Raw genomic sequence first — 18,255 nt, forward strand, 5'->3', positions numbered from 1 at the left:
AGGCTTGAGCAATGCTGTACATGTTTTTGGCCAGCCTGCCTCTGAGCTAGAAGTTTGCAGTTTGCTAGCTTAATGCATAGAAAAATGCCTGCTTGTTTTGCTAAGGTACCTATCTGCTTCCCAGACAGCTTTTAGAAATTTATATTCTCGGCAGAAATGCAGCCACTTCTGCTGTGGGTCGTTCAGCTTGTCAGGATGATAAAATGCAGTTTAAGAGAGGATGTAAAAATATTTAATGATGCCAAAACACCTACGAGATCTTGGTGTGGCATATTTTTATTATCTCAAGTTATTATTTCATATTCTTGAAAAAGTCTGTAGAACTGCTAGACGCAATCCTACAGTCAACTGGGCTGGACAAGATGTGAGAGTATCCCAGTTGCAGGCTGAATTTTAAGCCCCAGGGCAATGCAGGATGTGTCTTCAGAGATCTGGACCTTACCAGATCATTTAAATGAATGCATGACCTCCTGGACCAACGTGACATACTTGTGTTGACTTCTGCCTCTTAAAGATCTGTACTTCCTCCCAGTTGTTGTTTCAGCAAGGTTAAACCCCTGTCTTCCCTTCCCTTGAGTGGCCAAACGTGTTAGCTGCATCTTTTAATTCTTTGTGACTCTTCCCTTTTCCTCAAAAGAGGCATGCAACCCTGAGGAGGAATGGCTGTCACATGAAGCTGTGGAGTGTTAATCTTCTTGTTCCCCATGTGCAGGGACACAATGTGGCGGATTTTCACAGGCTCGCTCCTTGTGGAGGAGAAGTCCAGCGCGTTGCTGCACGACTTGCGTGAGATTGAGGCCTGGATATACAGGCTGCTGCGTTCGCCGATGCCCGTCGCTGGTCAGAAGCGGGTGGATGTGGAAGTCTTGCCGCATGAGTTGCAGCCAGCTTTGACTTTTGCTCTTCCTGATCCATCCCGCTTCACCTTGGTGGATTTTCCATTGCATCTGCCTTTGGAGTTGCTGGGAGTGGATGCCTGTCTGCAGGTGCTGACCTGCATCCTTCTGGAGCACAAGGTAGGAAGGGAAGAGTTGGTCTTTGGACCAACGTAGAGCTTAGGAAGCTCTGCCTTCTCCACAGCCAGGGTAGGCTGGGTGTGTGGAACGGCCGTCTGCTGCATTCTTTGGGATCAGTTTGTCTGGAGGCGGGAAGGAATAGCTCCTTCTCAGGGTCCTGTTCTGAAAAGTTTTGATCTTGTTGTAGGAAGCTTCTGAAGTTTGCTTTCAGACAGATGAGTTGAAGGGTCATCCAGTTCACAGCTGTTAAAACAGAGTCCTGCAGGCTGTGATATTTGTATGGCTCTGGGGGGAGTACCAGAAGAGAAGGGTTGCTGCAGTGCTAATGGGAGTTCCTGTGGTTGCAGGTTGTATTGCAGTCCCGAGATTATAACGCTCTCTCCATGTCTGTGATGGCCTTTGTGGCTATGATCTACCCCTTAGAGTACATGTTTCCAGTGATCCCTCTGCTTCCCACCTGCATGGCCTCTGCAGAACAGGTACGTATTTTGCCTTCATTAGTCTTTTGCAAAGGATGTTTCCGTGATGTCTGAAACATACAGAAGCAGCCCTTGTTTCCTTCCTCACGCTTTCTCAGGGGCTGTAACACTGCCTTGCAAAGGATGTTTTTTGAGCACCACTGACTATTTAAATTGTAGGTAACACCTTTTATGTAGAACATTCGCAAAGCCTGCATAGTGAATAATGTGATTCAAAGCGGTACCTTACAAGCAATGGACCGAAAGGCCACACATCTACAATATTATGGCAAGAATTTACTTTTCCCCTCCTTGCCCTCCCAACTGAGTATTAAGGTTTGTTGGGGAGGGTCCATAGTAGTTATGGAATCTTTAGGCCTATTGATTCAGAGTTTAGAAACTACTGCCTGCAGTTTATTTTCCTCAGAAATATGAAATGTCAAGTTACTTCATTTGGAAGCCTGGGTTTCATAACAGTCAGCTCTGCAGGAGCTCATTATTTTTCTTGGAAAGATAGAATTGAGGCCATATTATTAATTCAGTGCTATCCTGCAAATGATGCTGCAGGTTTGTTTTTCCCCATGCAGGTAACCAGGTGTTCTAGATTTAAAGGATAACTTTGCCTCCCAAACAGCGGATCTCAAGCTGCTACGTGGCTTATTGATTTAAACCTTTTCCCTCTGCTGATGCTCAGAAACAACAAGAATTTCTTGTTGGATGCTTTTTACACAAACATGTGGAAAACCTATTTCTTAGGCTTCCTAGAGATGGTAAAGCCCTTTAAGCCTGATGACATCTTCTCAACAGCACAGTCTTGGTTTGAGCTGAGGGTGTATTTACTTGCTGCTTTCTGCTTCTCCAGTTAAGCTTTTATTCTGAACATCTTTTTTTCTTGGTCCATGACATAGCAAGCTATTAGTTGAGCTATTTTTTTTCCCTTAGAGCCATGCAGCCATATAAAAGTACATCCCTGGCAGAAAAAAGCACTGATTTTCTTCTTGATGAGAATTGAAGCTCTTGGAGCAGGATTGGTTTTGTTCGTTTGTTTGTTTTAAAATGCTTCTGTTGTGTGGAGTTAGTGACTTATTTATCAAAGCCTTGCATGTTTTCTCTTCTGATGCAAACCTACTGTATTGTTATTTATTTAAAAAAAAAAAAAAAAAGAAAGAATATGGTGATAACAAATTCAGATCTTGTCGTTTTTAAGATGTCTGTCTCTCTCAGTTGCTTCTAGCCCCTACACCTTACATCATTGGTGTTCCAGCAAGTTTCTTCCTTTACAAACTGGATTTTAAAATGCCTGATGATGTATGGCTTATTGACCTGGATACCAATAAGGTAAGTGATGCCCATAAAGACTTTTGGCTTTGTTTCCAGGGAACTGTGCACTTTCATCAATGTGCACACTGAGAGTTTAAGAATTTCTATGCTTATAGGCTGGCCTCAGTCTGTCCCTGCTACTACTGTCCTAAGTTTCAGGATTCTGTTTCCTTGTCTCAAAGTCCCCATTTCTTTTATTCATAAGGCATTCTTTTTCAGTTAATCCGTCTGGCTGTTTTATAGGAAGATAAATCCTCAATAAATGATAAAGCTGTCTCACTGGGTAGCTTGACCCTGTCTGCTATAGCCCTAGGTAAGAATCTAGGTCTGATAAGAGCCTTCCAGCAGCACTGGTTGTCACAATTCAAATGGGGCCACATATCTTGCTTTCTATTGTGGCATGAGCAAGGCTATTTCAAGGGAAATGTGTTTAACATCTTACACTTAATGGAAATTCTGAAGGATGAGTATAGGTTCATTCAAACTTTCCTTTTTTGTGGTTTTTGACAGAGTAAATCCTCTCTTGTTTGCGAAATCCTCTCCTGTGTAAATACTATTTACACAGTCATAAAGAAGTGAAAATCAAAGTATTGATTGAGTTTTTTTTTTTTTTTTTTTTAAATTTGATATTATGACTTTTATCCAGTCTCAGGAGCAGTGGAGATGTGATGTAGGGGATTCTGGTTTTGAAATGGCTACAGCTGGGTAACTTTTAGTTTGTTGTTTGTGCTTTATTCCAGGTGATTGTTCCTACAAATGCAGAATCTTTGCCAGCACTACCAGAACCAGAAGCATCAGAGCTGAAAAAGCATCTGAAACAGGTAATAAGCATTTTGGGAGAAGGACTCAGGTTCGGTAGAGCTTAGCAGATGTAGTCTTGCACAGCTCTTTTGCTGTGCTGGACAAGAATGCAGTCAGCAAATGTAAAGCAAAAGGTGTTAAAAGCAGGTGTGTATCCTGGCACATCAGATGGATGTGAATATGAGGATGCTAGAGTAAGCTTGTTCAAGAAGGTGCCCCTTGGCCAGTCATGGCAAGGTCTGCTCTGGATGTGGAGGTGGGCTAATCAATAGGGGAAGAAGTTACTGGGATGTTTTCTTCTGAGCCCCCTGAGCACCTCTGTGATTTTCTAACATTGCCTTCCTCTGACAACCCTAAATCTGAGACTTTTATCTCATTTGAGATCTTTAGTTTTTCCAAGGAATTTCATGCTCATTTTTATTGCCTATTTATCTTCTACTGTCTCCACTGCTTCCACTTTTGTCGGGAAGCACGGGACTAGGGATTTTCTGTCAAGGTATTTAAGGCACCACTTACATATGGGTGTCCAGATAGAATATCCCCTATGTTAGAAATGAGCAACATGTTAAGCTTTAAAAGTGGTGTTAATTGATACAGATGTTAAGGGTTAGCTATCTAGCTGCTGGCTTTTCTCTCTTAAAGCAGAGAGCTAATTTGGAAAAGCAAGTGATCACTAAGGCCTATGACTGCAGTTAATTTCTTAGCCTAGTGAAAGATAATTCAAAATGCTCTTGGATGCAGTAGATGGTTTTTGTTTCTCGCTGTTGTTTGGGGCTAACTTTTTTTCTGCTTGGTGCAGAAAGTTCCAGATTCCTCCTTTACATTTGCCACACAGGCTTAAACTCTGACCCAATCCATCTAGCAATGATCATCTTTGTTTCCCCTTCATTCACAGATCTGTGTGAGGTCTGTCTCTTCTCTCAGGTCCTGCTAAGCCATTAATCAGCTTGGGTCAGCCTTGCTGATCATGTCAAGCAGGTTTTATCTCTTTATTTCTGTTTTCCTTATGCACGCTGCATGCAGTATCTAAAGGTAAAGTGTATTACTGACCTGATGAGGTCTGCTCTCTCTCTCCTTGTAGACCTGGAGAGCAAAGTGTGTGACCTCTGTGATACCCCAGTACCTGCTGTCGGCACTGATGGAAGCAATGTGTTGCTTGGAGTTTTGTTAGATCCACCTTCCCCTTACTTCTGCCTCACCCCCTTGCAATTTCAGGCACTATTCAGCAAAACTGTCTTACTACAGCAAATTTGAATATCAGAAGAACAAATTGCAATTTCCGTGAACACTTTCTATTTAAAATTGGCAGAGTATTCACCAAAATTCTGTACATCCCTATATATTCCTGTGTCCATTATCATCAGCAGTTGACTATTGGCAGAACAGGAGGGCTACTGATTGCTTTACAAAGTAGAGAAGATTAAATTGTGGCCCATGTCACTAAGGTTAACGCCCTTGTTTACTTTTGGGTCTTAGTGTTAATGAATAAAATTTGAGATACCCGATTTTAAACTGCAGTGGAAAGTAATTTGCTGTACCAATAAGGACAGGAACCTTTCCACTTTCCAGAGGAACTGTAGCCAAATGTGGATGTTTGGGGGTGGTGCAGTTGGACCTCTCTCCACGTGCCTATTTTGTGGTCCTTTTTATTTCCTCTTATTTGTGATATTTGGTAGTAATAGATTTTATTTTTGTTTTGTTTCCCCCTCCATCTGTTTCTCTGTGGTCATGTGTTCGTCTTGGCTCTGATGGGCTGCTGGTGTTATCATATGATCTTCCATCATGCCTCCAGTGTCTGGTTAGCATGACTGCAATCACTCAGCAACAGCTGCTCACTCCTGACAACAAGGTTCTTTATTTTATTCTTTTCCCCTCGATTTTCCATTTTACCCTTTTCCTTTGGTGTTTTGATTGTACTTTATTTTATATGATTGTTTATTTTTGAAATAAAACAGTGAAGACTCAGTGGGCAAATGGGAGAAATGAGGGAGGTCCAATTTAGGTTGGATCTGGGTGTTAAGGACCGACTTGCCAGTCATGCTGCTCCAGTGCATTTTACTGAGGATGTTATGAGGGTTGAAGAGGATGGTGGCTTTATGGAGAGATGAAGACGTCATTCAGATGAGAAGTGTAGGTTTTCAGGGATAGGTGCAGGCAGATGCCTCTGTAAGAGGTGTCTGCACTGTTGTAGGATACCAAACTCACTGGCTGAATGGCCAAGTTGCAAGGCAAGTTTCAAGGCCTCCAGGTCCCAGTGTGTATTCAAATTACACGTGGGAATCACTCTCAGATGTATTGTACAGTGCCATACAGGCAGTGGTCAGATTTGGATTGTCTGTTCCCGCATCATGAATGACAGACTGCCATGCTAACCCTTAGGTAGCTCCAAGACTGTTCTGTCATTGAGGAGCTCATTTGGACTGTCCACATAAAGGAGGGCCTGGAGATACTTCTTGACTCAGTGTCGAAGAAGGAGTTTAAGACAAACTAATGGAGCATGCATAATCGGTGTGATTGCTTAGAGGCAGAGTAGCTCTGATCTCACTCTTGTTCCTTGAATAATTTATTGCTGAATGTGTGCATCATGTTGTCCTTTGTTAGGCACTGGCCAGCATGAGTCTGAATACTCAGCCCATTCTTAACCTAGAGAAGTTCCACGAAGGGCAGGAGGTGCCACTCCTGCTGGGAAGACCGCAGAATGATTTGCAGTCTACCCCCTCCACGGAATTTAACCCTCTGATCTATGGAAATGATGTGGACTCTGTGGATGTGGCTACCAGGTGAGGCTGAACAGGAAGGTAGTGTTGAGTCTTCTTAAAGTTTGCACTTAAAGGCAGCACAAATGCTGCTGTAAGTAAGTCCTGTGATGGAAGCAGGGTCTTCCAGGTTCTACCACAGGTTCTAGTCTACATAGAAAAAAATAAAAATAGAAGGAATTACAGCATTTGTATCAGATCCGTTAAGTGCATGAATAAAACTATATGTCTTGAGGGAAAAAAAAATCTGGAAACTTAGTCATAACTTAAGCTAGCGGATCCAAGAGCAACGTCTCTCCTTGGGGGGGTCTTGGTTTCAAGGTGGTGAATTAAAACCAAGTGATTTCTTGTGTGTGTGCTTTTTTTTTTTTTAATTTTAAGAAGTTTTCTAAGACAGCTTTTTGCATTAGGTTACCATTCTCTGAAGGTTTGAAACATTGCCTAATGCATACATTTTAAAGGTTGTGTCTTTTTTATCTGATACATATTCTCTGCTTCTTTTTAGGGTTGCTATGGTGAGATTCTTCAACTCACCAAATGTTTTGCAGGGTTTCCAGATGCATACTCGCACTCTTCGTCTTTTTCCACGACCAGTGGTGGCCTTCCAGGCAAACTCCTTTCTTGCCTCTAGGCCAAAGCAAACGCCTTTTGCAGATAAGCTTTCCAGGACACAGGCAGTAGAGTATTTTGGAGAATGGTCACTCAACCCTACTAACTACGCTTTTCAAAGGATTCATAACAGTAAGTTTTGGTCTTAAGTTTCCTGCACTTTTGATGTCTTGTCTCTTAAAATGTAGAGAGATTCTAGGGATGAACTTAGCTTGATGCCATACTATTCATAGAATCGTAGAATATCCCAAGTTGAAAGGTACCCACAAGGGTTGAGTCCAACTCCTGGTTCTGCACAGGATCATATCAAACCGTATGTTTGAGAGCGTTGTCCAAATGCTTTTTGAACACCGGTAGGCTTGGTGCCATGACCACTTCCCTGGGGAGCCTGTTCCAGTGCAGCATTCCTGCTGGGTGGGGAAATCCAGTTGAAGGAACATTTTTCTATTTATATTTACATATGTCTATTTATATATATTGATGGGTTTCTACCAAATTAGCACTGCTGTTTGCCCCTTGTTTTTCCAGTTAATTGTTTGCTTACAGAGAAGAAGTCTGCCTCTCTCTTTGTGTAAGACTTAGTAAGGAACAGCCTCACTGTGAATGAAGCCTTCAACATAAATAAATGAGTTCAATTAACTCTCCTTGTGTTGTTTTTTTTTTTTTTTTTTCTTTTTTTCCCTTTTGTGCAGACATGTTTGATCCAGCACTGATTGGTGACAAACCTAAGTGGTATGCCCACCAGCTGCAGCCCATCCACTATCGTGTCTATGACAGTAATTCACAACTGGCTGAGGCACTGAATGTACCAGTAGAGAAAGAAACAGACTCTGACCACACTGATGACAGGTTGGTGGAGAACAAAACTCTAGCCACATGATAGTTACTTCAAATTATTCTGGGCCTTTCCTCCAACTTCTTGTTTGCAGCTTTTTCCTCTAGCCTTCCATGCTGATGTTTTTTTCTTCTGTCTGGTCAGAACACTGACATTGAAGTAAATTGTCTTGCTGCACTGTCATCATCATAGCAGCAGCTTATCCCTTTGCTTGTGTTTTCTCAAGCCTTCGCTTAACATGATTCTCTATTTGTACTTTGCTGTTTTCTTTTGCTACTTGTCATTTGGTATTTCTTCCCACCCTTATGCTTTTTTCTTCCATGCTGTTCTCTCTCAGGTTATTTGTGTTGCAGTACTATAACTACTCCCACCCATCCTACCATTCTTTCAAATCTCTAATCAGCACATGGTTATGCAGAGCTTGCCAGTACTACCCACTGCCTGAGACCTCCTTGTGTGTTCAGTAAAGTTAGAATAATTTTTTGTTAATGTGTTTTTGACCAAGTTTTCCAGAATTTTTCATCTAGTTTTATTATCCTTCTTTTCTTTTAGCCTATGAGGCTCTCAGGCTTGGAATTGCTTATCTTTTATGTTCTACATAGCACCAGTGGTCCTCACAGTGGGATTTATCATTAGTATTAAAAGAGAATGCTTTTCCTTTGATCTCTACTTCTCTTGAAGCTTCTTCCACCCCTCTGGCACACACAGAGAATTCATATACTACTTCCTGTCCACCTGTGGTTGACCTTGTTAACTTTGCTGAGAGCCTGTAAATGCTATACCGTATTGTCTTGTTACCTATCTCAAAATGAATTTCATTTGCTCTGACTTTTCATGAAGCCGGCCCCTCACTCTTGCCAGGAATCTTTTTTTTTTTGTTTGTGTGGAAACTGTAATATCACAAGATTTCTAAGATGTCCTTGAAAACGGTGTGTGCTGATGCTCATCTTTGAAATACTGGGCCCTGCTGTTGCTATGCTGCTACCACTCATCTCTCTTTTTTACCTGTTGTGGCAGTGGCAGTGACAGTGTTGACTATGACGACTCAAGTTCCTCCTATTCCTCCCTTGGTGACTTTGTCAGTGAGATGATGAAATGTGACATTAATGGCGATACTCCAAGTGAGTAACTTTGAGCTTCATTTTCACAGTGTCCACATAGGCTCCTCTTCCTCATTCATCTGCACTGAGGGGGGAAATGACTCTCCTAAATCCCTTAATCAGAGCAAAGTTTTGTTCCATTGTAATGTTGCTCTGAGGAAAAAGAGCATACACCTTCAATTTCCAGTGGTAGGCTGAAGAAAGACCTTGTTTCTGCTCATGTACAGTGCCCTCCAAATGACACTGGGAGGAAGAAGAACAGAAATATGTGCTGCTGAACAAAACTGTCTCTCTTGATTTGGAAACAACCTGCCAGTAGATAAGATGCAATATGGGCAGCAGCTTATGAATTTTCTCCTGCCCCTGCTTTTGATTCTAGTGCTGACTTTAATGAGTCATTCTGTTCTCGTGGGGACAGGACAATACATTCTCTGTGGTTTATATGGAGCCTGCAGCATCAGTGTCTCTTTCGAGACTGGGAAATGATTACTCTTTTCAATAAACCAAATACAGGAATGCTGATGCATTTCCTATATCCCAAGGGCAAGAGATAACAATCCTAAGTTCTGCCTGGACCCAAGGCAAAGCTCTCCATAGTGAGCACGGTTAAACAGGTTCCGAGGGTCAAAGTGGAGTTTCAAGCCTTTGAGTCTTACATAACTAGGTGGGACAAGACCTGAGCAATCTGCTCTAATTTTGAAGTTAGTCCTGCTTTGAGTAGGGATTTGGAATAGATGACCTGCAAAACCCCTTCACAACGAAGCTTCTTACATGATTCTGTATTCTACTGATCAGCAGTCTCCATCTGCCAGTGATCTTTATTTAGATGAGCAAAAGGCTGAGGAAGGCAGTGTTCTTTAATGCAAAATGATGTGTTTACAGATGTTGACCCCCTGACACATGCAGCCCTCGGTGATGCTAGTGAAGTGGAATTTGATGATTTTCAAGAATACTCAGGGGATCTGGATGAACAAGCCATGGACAGTGAGAACTCCCAAGAGAACAACCAGCCTCGTTCAAGTTCCAGTACTACAGCCAGTAGCAGCCCCAGCACTGTCATCCACGGAGTGAATCATGTGTGTACTGAGACTAGTTCAGCCCCAAGATTGGTGTTATTAAGATATAAAGAGAGGGAGAATTCATGTAGTTCGTTTTGAGAAGGGCAAAAGCTAATGGAACTGTGAAACTACACACAGATTAAATTGCATGCTCTTTCTGGACTTTGAGCAAGGTGGAGTTTACTGGTAGCTTCCTACACTGGGACAGATCATTCCTGTGCTTACAAGCTCCCATGTATTGAAAAACACTATTAACAGAGGGTGGTGGTCCAGGGTGTGGCTGCAGGAATGTCTTTTAATCAGTATGGAAAAATCTAACGCATTGGAAGAACAGGGAATGGGGTGGGGAAACTCGTGAATCTGTGGTTATTTGGGAAATGTGGGAGTTGATTCCATAACGTCAAAGTAGGACAACAGAGATGTTGGAGCTGTCACTTAACAGTAAGTTAAGCTAACACTTAACAGTAAGATCTGTTTTACAGGGGAGAAAGTCCCTAGAACAATGCACAAATACTGCGGTATTTCTAAAATCCTAGGTCAGAGGGACTAATAGTGGGATTTGGGTGGAGAGCCAGGATCTGCAAGGACCCTACAGACTTCCCAGTTTGAAATAGCTGTCCTTGTCCCACCCTTCAGTTGTACGTAATACAAATTCTCAAACAAATCTATGATTTGACTGGTCCACAGGAGTCTGCAGATTCAGCAGAGATGGAAGAGAAGCTGGCTGCTGGGTTTTCAAACCATCTCCCTTCCTTGCCACTGCAAACAAGCTTTCCCAAGATGAGCTTGGATCGTCGCGAGAGTGACAGCCCAGCTGTCAGCATGACCTCCTCAGAAGGGGTGGTGAGGAAACGGGAGTATGACAATCCATACTTTGAGCCACAGTATGGTTTTCCTACAGAGGATGAAGATGATGAGCAGGAAGAGAGCTACACCCCAAGATTTAACCAGAATCTTAATGGAAGCAGGTGAGTCCTCCCCATCTCCTGCCCTTCTGCACAGCTCTGTTGGGGTTTCCATCTGTTTCATGTAGTTTAACATTCATTCCAATGTCTTTTGCAGCTGAAATGTAGCATTGGTCATCTCTATTTAATGTTCCAATTCTGCAAACCATTCTGGTTTGAGTAAAGGCACTTGCTCAGTTCCCTCAGGTATTTGCTTTTATTTAAATAGTAGGAGCTAACAGAATTACCAGTTCTTCTTAGAAACATTCTAGTATATCACCTACTGATTCCTGGAAACCTTTGAGGGAATTTGGTTGTGAAGCTTTGTATTTGGCGGTGAAATGTGAGGGGCTTTGTTACTACTGTGTTTGAAGACATTGGGTTTTCTTGTTGTTGCTTTCAAAGCACAACTTTTTCACGCACAAATCCACCAATGCAGTTCTGCCAACAAATTTTCAACATGTCCTGAAAGGTAATGAAAGCTTGATTGTAAAGATGCTTCCCTCACTTTTTTCTTCCTTAATTTTCCCCACAAGGTAAAGGTAGTGTGGTGAAAACAGTCAAGGAACAAGACCAGCATTGACCTCTCATAATTCTACAAGGTTTTGGGTGGAGAAAAAGCTAATAGCATTTGTATTTATTTCTTCAAAGGTCTCAGAAGCTACTCCGTCCAAACAGTTTAAAACTGGCCAATGATTCTGATGCAGATTCGGACTCCAGGGCCAGCTCCCCAAACTCTACTGTCTCTAACAACAGCAGTGAAGGTTTTGGGGGCATCATGTCTTTTGCAAGTATGTACTAATGCATTCATTAAACTGCTATTATTTATTAGAGTTTACAGGGAGATGGAGTAGAGGGATGACTAGTCAAGAGGATAACTTGGTTGTCAAATTGTTAGCAGGACTTCAGAAGCCGTGCTGGGAACCATAGGAACTTTTTTACTTACGTTGCTGATAACTACCGTGTTAGATATTTTTCAGTAAGAAGGACTTTGGTTATGTCATTAGGCTGTTGAGTTATATGACACTTCAGGGCACAAATCAGCAAATGTCAGTTAAATTAAACAAAAAAGAGTAATTTTATGAAATTGATACAAAAGTCTTACCAGTAGTATGCTTTCCATGCTACCATGTCTTGTGTTTAGGTGCTAAATTAAATTCTTGACTATTTTCGATTGTATTTTAATAATAAAACCCACAGGTATGGAAAACTAATCTAAATTATTTTAATGTGTGAGAGAAGATATAGCCGGTTGAATCTTCTGCTGCTGTAGGGAGCAGGGCAAGAAGTTTGTAGCAGTGGGGAAAGTATATTGGATGTTTCTGCTAAAAAGATTGTTACTAAGATAAGGCTGAGGGGAAACAAAAGAAAGCAAATTGGAATAGTACACTGACATTTAAAATGAACTATTTGAGGTTTGCTATATGGGAATCTTAAACAGATGACAGTGCATTTTTGTTTTCTTAATGCTATTAAAAATATGCTGGTGCTATGAAAAGCTCTTGTTTTCTCCTCGTAAATTGAAAGCTGCTATTTTAAAGCAATCCTTTGTGTCACATTTAGAGAGTTGCATAAGGCTCTCTGCACAGTTCTCACTTCAAGCTTATGTATTTTAGAGATCTTTCATCATCCTGTTTTCTCATGTGACCCCTGCCATTTATTTACTCCTAAGAGGAGTCTCAAACTAGAAGACACAGTTGATGTGAAGTTACCTGTGTAAGTGCAGGGAGATAAGTGTATATTGGTGGTACATTTAAGACTCAAAGGCACAACGGCAGTGATTGTAAGATGAGAGCCAAGAATTATGTTTTATACAATTAAGAATAATCTGATTACAGATGCGGGTGTATTGTAAATAAAACGGTATGATGCTTGTAATGTTGTTGGATTAAAAAAAAAGTACTCCCATCATTATGGATCTTGAATAAGAAGGTGAATTACAGGAAGCTGGATGTGTGCAATGAGTATTAGGCATTTAATTGTGTTTTCTGTTGTTGTTTTTTCCATTTTGTCATAGGCAGCTTGTATAGAAACCACAGCACAAGTTTCAGTCTGTCCAACTTAGCCCTGCCAACCAAAGTTGGGAGAGACAAGAATACCCCCTTTCCCAGCTTGAAAGGTAACCATTTTTCCCTTTGCCTTACAGCCTTTACTATTCTTGTTACTGGGCAGTCTGAGGTGTTATCCCTAAAAGGAATTCTGGTGGTGAAGCCTTTTGGTAGTTTGGGTTAGTTATCAAGACAATAATTTGTCTTGATATTTCTCAGTCAGACTTCCTCCCAACAACCGGACTGTGTTGGGTTGGGAAAATAGCTAGTCTACCCTGTGTTAATGGGTATGCTGTGAATGTTGGTTTTTTTTTGCGTTTTATTTTGTATTATTTTTAAGTCCTTAGTGTATAGAATGGGAACTAAGAGGTAGGTTCTACTGTTGTACTGCCACTGTCTTCATGATTAACCCTCGGTAACTTGGGTTCCTTTCAATTCACTATATGGAAATTTTCCAATCAGCCTCAAATTATAAACATGCTTCAGCTCATTGAGAGTAAAGATCCATCTTTAACTTAGGTGCACAATCTTCCAATTGGGACATCTCTTGTTAGATAGCATGACTGAACCAGGGACTAGAGAAATGACCCTCTTACATTCAAATTAGACAGCCTGGTCATCCTTGCACTGGATGTGATAATAGTTGCTAAATCAGGGAAGGTTTCTTTTCATAAAATTTTTTGAGTTACTCTATCTAATTAGAAGTTGCTGCTTTTGTTTTAATATGTTGATTTTATTTATTTTTTCCTCCTCATCATTTTCATCGGTAAAGATTACTTTAATCTGGAAGTGGGAAGGGATGTGGATGAAGGTTGGTATGATGTTTTGCTGACCTTTGACCTTGTAGAAACAAAGGCCAAAAGCTGTTTTTGTGTTTCTGCTTTGGACTTTGTTTTTGAGACAAGTAATCATTCCCTGTGTGTAAAATGAGGAGGAACAGGACTGGTATGGTGAAAACACTAGCAGAGATTCTGCGCAGCTGTTTTTGACAACCTTTTACCAGTTGGTTACATTTTCATGTCCAATTGTGCAGGATACGAAACATGCTTCATATCAGGGTTATTTCCATGGGTAAACTTAACGATTAATTCCATACATTGGAAGAAAACAGTGATGGGGTTTGCCATTCCATGTTCGTGCTTTGCGCCTCATCTTCTGCACTTTGGTGTTCTTTTCTTGACGGTTGTAATTGTGCAGGGCCTTCAGTGTTACTGTGTGCATACGAGGGTCTGATATTCATGGAGTAGCTCAGTTCGTTCTGTGCATGTGCCAGTGTGTGTGCGTGTGTGTTCGTGTTCATTTGTGTGTGCATGCTGGCTCATTGGGATTTCCACTGGGCACTTCTCTGTTTTTTAAATGTTTTTGTCTCTGTTGTACAGGTATAAAATTGCTGCGTTAACCCGTTCTTACCAAGTGTGTGTGGTACTCTGTGTTTGTAACTGTAATGGGAAATGATGCTGGGACTCCATCTCATTGCTGCTATTTGATCACTCTCCATCTTCCTTTTTAGTTTTTATTTCATGCACATCCATTTACATTGTTTTTCTTCAGTGATGCAGATGTTTTTGATAGTGCCCTTGAAATTCGATATGTGCAATAGTATCCATGAAGATGCAGTACAGTGGTTCCACGATGCCAAATTTCAAGTCAAGCACTATCTGTTAGATTAATTACGCTGGCCCTTGTCTTGGGCTTTCAAGCATCCTTCCCGCTCTAGCGTCATTTGGGTTTTGTTTTGAGGGAGGGCTGGGAAAAAGCTGGTAGTTTATTTTTATTTTTATTTATTTTTTTTTTTTTGATGCTGATGGTGGGGAGCATAGATATTGTAGTACACTACTAATTGTATATTTTGTGTCCCAGTATTTGGGTTAAATACTATAATGGAGATTATTACTGAAGCTGGCCCAGTAAGCAATGAAGGTGGGTTCCCTACAGCATGAGCTGTGCATGATGTAACAATTTCCAGCATTCCCTATGCCTGACTTTGGGCTCCCTTTCTCATTGGGTAACCAGTATCACCTAATCTATACTAGTCACCCCCGATGCATTATGCTTTTACATACAGTGACTAATTTGAAGATGGTTCTTGTTGTCCAACTGCATGCAGAGCAGCCAAATTTTTCCTGCCTTTCACCTTCTGCTCCCATTACCATCTTCTCTTTTTCTCTCCGCATTACTCCCATTACTGTTTTCTGCCGATGTGTGATGCTAGAATATGATATATGCTGCTGCTTTTTTGGAGTTTCCATTTTGTTTGAAGTTTGTTACTTGTAACCTGAATAGGTGTGTTAGCCGACCATAGTATTGCTTGTTACTGTCCTGGGAGCAGACTGTTTTCCTCCCACCCCCTTCTTCTCATCCTTTTTCCTCTCCTGTTTAGGAAACAGACGAGCCCTGGTAGATCAAAAGTCTTCAGTCATTAAGCACAGCCCAACAGTGAAGAGAGAATCTCCATCGCCTCAGGGACGAAGTAGCAATTCCAGGTAATATTTTTAATTGCTTTCTGAGCATAGAGTGGTGTTAGTGGTGTCTTACTTGTCAAACATTCCCTTAGAAGTCTAGCTGTTGAAAATAGCATAGTACTTCTCTATGGCCCCAAGCTTGCACACATTGAGAAGATTTGGTACAGACGGCCTTTCAGTTAATAGCACATATTTGTGTTTTTCTGTCCTTCAAAATGTTTCCTCTTCCTGTCTGAGATCCAAAATATTCCAGGTCATGAAAGACCCTGCTTTACACAGTATTTATTCTTTGTAGTCAAGTCTAATCTGATCAGGCTAGTCTAGCCAGCAGTTTAGTGTGCCAAGCGGGGGATCAGCTGAGTCATGTGAAGCAGTTTGATTACATGAGTTCATCAGAAATCATGAACTTTTTTCAAGCTTGGAAATGGACTTGGAATGCTGAAGTAAACATTTTCTGACCTGTGCTTTCTCATTCTCCTCCCTTCTTGCATAGCAGCTGTGTGTAGAGTAAAATTTACTTTGAGCTAAGGGGATAGGAGATAACTAAGGACAAAAAGCGTGGCTCAGACTGGGGATACAGCAGGCTGCACAGGTGTTCCCTTTTTACCATTCCCTCCCCTGTAGCAAAATGAGCTGAAACAGTATGCATGCTAGGGCTGCAGCACTAGTGCTATGAATGCAAAGAAAGTCTACAGGTGGGACAAGGCAGCCAAGGGAAGAATGTTGTGGCATAGAGACTTCCGATGGATTCTAAGGAGTGCTATGAAAGTGGACAGTAGAGTGGTAGGTAGTGGGACTAGAGAAAAAGCTGATTACAGCTTATTACAGGAAATAAGGGACAAACAAAAATGTTTAATGCTACACCTTAGAACACAGCTTGGGCTGTGAGCAGTGGTTAGCAGCAAATCTAGCAAGATTTGAGGTTTTCTTGTAATTTTAGTTTTGGAAATGCATCTATGGGTTTGTCCTGGCCAGACCTCTATACCCATGCAAGCTAAGGTAAGCAGAACATTAACTCTTGCCTTCTTGTTTCCTTTCTAAAAATCCATCAGTGAGAACCAGCAGTTCCTGAAGGAGGTGGTACACAATGTTCTCGACGGGCAAGGTGTCGGCTGGCTGAACATGAAAAGAGTCCGTCGCCTGCTGGAGAGTGAGCAGCTCCGAGTCTTTGTACTAAGCAAGCTAAATCGCACGATCCAGTCAGAAGAAGATGCGCGGCAGGATGTCATACAGGATGTGGTCAGTGCTGAACTCAGCAGGGTCTTCATACCTAGTGAATGCTTAGGTTCAATTCATAGAAGATTTTTGTTATCAAATTACTTTCTACAGGCTGATATTACAGCAATTTTAGAATATTATGTTCTCGAATTACTTTCTTACTTCTGAAATATTGACACTAATGGGATTTTCATTGCAGGAGATCAGCCGCAAAGTTTATAAAGGCATGCTGGACTTGTTGAAGTGTACTGTGTTGAGCCTGGAGCAGTCATATGCAAATGCTGGCCTGGGAGGCATGGCCAGTGTTTTTGGCCTTCTAGAAATAGCACATACTCACTATTACAACAAAGGTAAGAAAAGTGTTTGCTGCTTTACGCAGTGACTCTTTTATCACTGTATGCTCTTGAAGTCTGGATTTCATATCGTTTGGATATGAAATTTTCACTATAAGCTTAATCGGCTGTTGGAATTGTTTGTGCAGAATTGCAGAAGGTTCTTTACTGGGAACCTAATTATAATTTAAGTATTCTCTTCTGAAGGTTTAACTGTAATTCAAATCATGCAGTTTGATGCAGAAAAATAATCCAAACTGCCTTTGGGGACATATGATTAGATGAAGTCTCAAAGAATGATAGAAGAGGTCTGCTGCTTTCATTTCCTTTTTCCTTATGTCTTTTTTCTTTGTTCTTTTTTCTTTTGGCAACTCTTTGTTCTTTCTCTCTAAAGAACCAGAAAAGAGAAAACGAAGTCCAACAGATGGATCTGTCACTCCAGTTGGCAAGGATCCTGCATCATCTCCAAGAGTGGAGCTGAAACCTGCGATGCAGCTGCCAGTACCTCAGTTGATGTCAAAGGGACTGGGCCCTGCAGGCAAAGGGCCAAGGGAGTTCGACACAAGGAGTCTAAAGGAAGAAAATTTTATCGCTTCCATTGGTGTGTATTGAGATACATGTGAGGTGTGGGAGGGGCTTCTGTTTTGGCATTAGGTTCTATTTGCATTGTCTCCATTTTAACACAATACATTTGCTGCTGTAACATGCCTCATTTACACCTTGGATCCCAAGGAACAATCATAAGTGTTTTCACTTGCTCTTGGTTAAACTGTCCAGGACAGTTTTCTCCGAGAAGCTTTCTAATCTTATTTTTTTCTGAATATCATTACACTTCAGTCAACTTTCATTTTTTGCTGTGATTGATGTTTTCAAGTAACAGGAAATGTCAAGAGAAACAGGGCCAGCAGGACTTTGGAAAGGGCAACCATGGAAGGGACTACATGAAACAAACATTTTTTAAATCATTGCTTACTACATCTGAATTATATAGATTGATAGAAGTGGGACCAAGGATCTGCTAACTGTTAGTAATAAGAACTGACAAAAGGTTTAAATTGTGGTGTTATAGTTTCAGTAAGCAGTACTGATGGATCTTCCTTCTATGCAACAGCAAATGGAATTCATGTCCTTCTTTACAGTGTCTGCTAGGCTGGTCTCTAGAAATTTTCCCACTCTTATTTCATAGCCGGAATGGCTTTTGTCCATGTCTGGGAAAAAAAGACAAACATTAGATTGTTTTACATTAAAAGGGCTTTATAGATTAAATAGAAAAAAGAAAAAATATTTAGGTTAGATCC

General features: G+C 41.2%; 1 protein-coding gene across 5 annotated transcripts in view; it reads left to right on the forward strand.

The window, feature by feature from the left end:
• MADD (MAP kinase activating death domain) overlaps positions 1 to 18,255 on the forward strand; it is a 65,206-nt gene that overhangs the window by 17,922 nt on the left and 29,029 nt on the right. For 3 of the 5 annotated variants that reach the window (XM_084287458.1, XM_084287454.1, XM_084287456.1), the window contains exons 4-21: positions 713 to 1,016; positions 1,364 to 1,495; positions 2,699 to 2,812; positions 3,535 to 3,615; positions 5,388 to 5,444; positions 6,197 to 6,375; positions 6,857 to 7,092; positions 7,653 to 7,809; positions 8,813 to 8,916; positions 9,778 to 9,971; positions 10,641 to 10,921; positions 11,549 to 11,688; positions 12,915 to 13,016; positions 14,806 to 14,865; positions 15,326 to 15,428; positions 16,460 to 16,646; positions 16,825 to 16,975; positions 17,352 to 17,558. In XM_084287458.1, coding sequence (XP_084143584.1) covers positions 713 to 1,016; positions 1,364 to 1,495; positions 2,699 to 2,812; positions 3,535 to 3,615; positions 5,388 to 5,444; positions 6,197 to 6,375; positions 6,857 to 7,092; positions 7,653 to 7,809; positions 8,813 to 8,916; positions 9,778 to 9,971; positions 10,641 to 10,921; positions 11,549 to 11,688; positions 12,915 to 13,016; positions 14,806 to 14,865; positions 15,326 to 15,428; positions 16,460 to 16,646; positions 16,825 to 16,975; positions 17,352 to 17,558 — 2,789 coding nt within the window. The remainder of the gene's footprint in view (positions 1 to 712; positions 1,017 to 1,363; positions 1,496 to 2,698; positions 2,813 to 3,534; positions 3,616 to 5,387; positions 5,445 to 6,196; positions 6,376 to 6,856; positions 7,093 to 7,652; positions 7,810 to 8,812; positions 8,917 to 9,777; positions 9,972 to 10,640; positions 10,922 to 11,548; positions 11,689 to 12,914; positions 13,017 to 14,805; positions 14,866 to 15,325; positions 15,429 to 16,459; positions 16,647 to 16,824; positions 16,976 to 17,351; positions 17,559 to 18,255) is intronic. The other 2 variants (XM_084287455.1, XM_084287457.1) reach the window with 1 other exon arrangement.

This window comes from Netta rufina (genome assembly GCF_964035555.1).
Source record: "Netta rufina genome assembly, chromosome: 5".
In the NCBI taxonomy this organism is placed as follows: domain Eukaryota; kingdom Metazoa; phylum Chordata; class Aves; order Anseriformes; family Anatidae; genus Netta; species Netta rufina.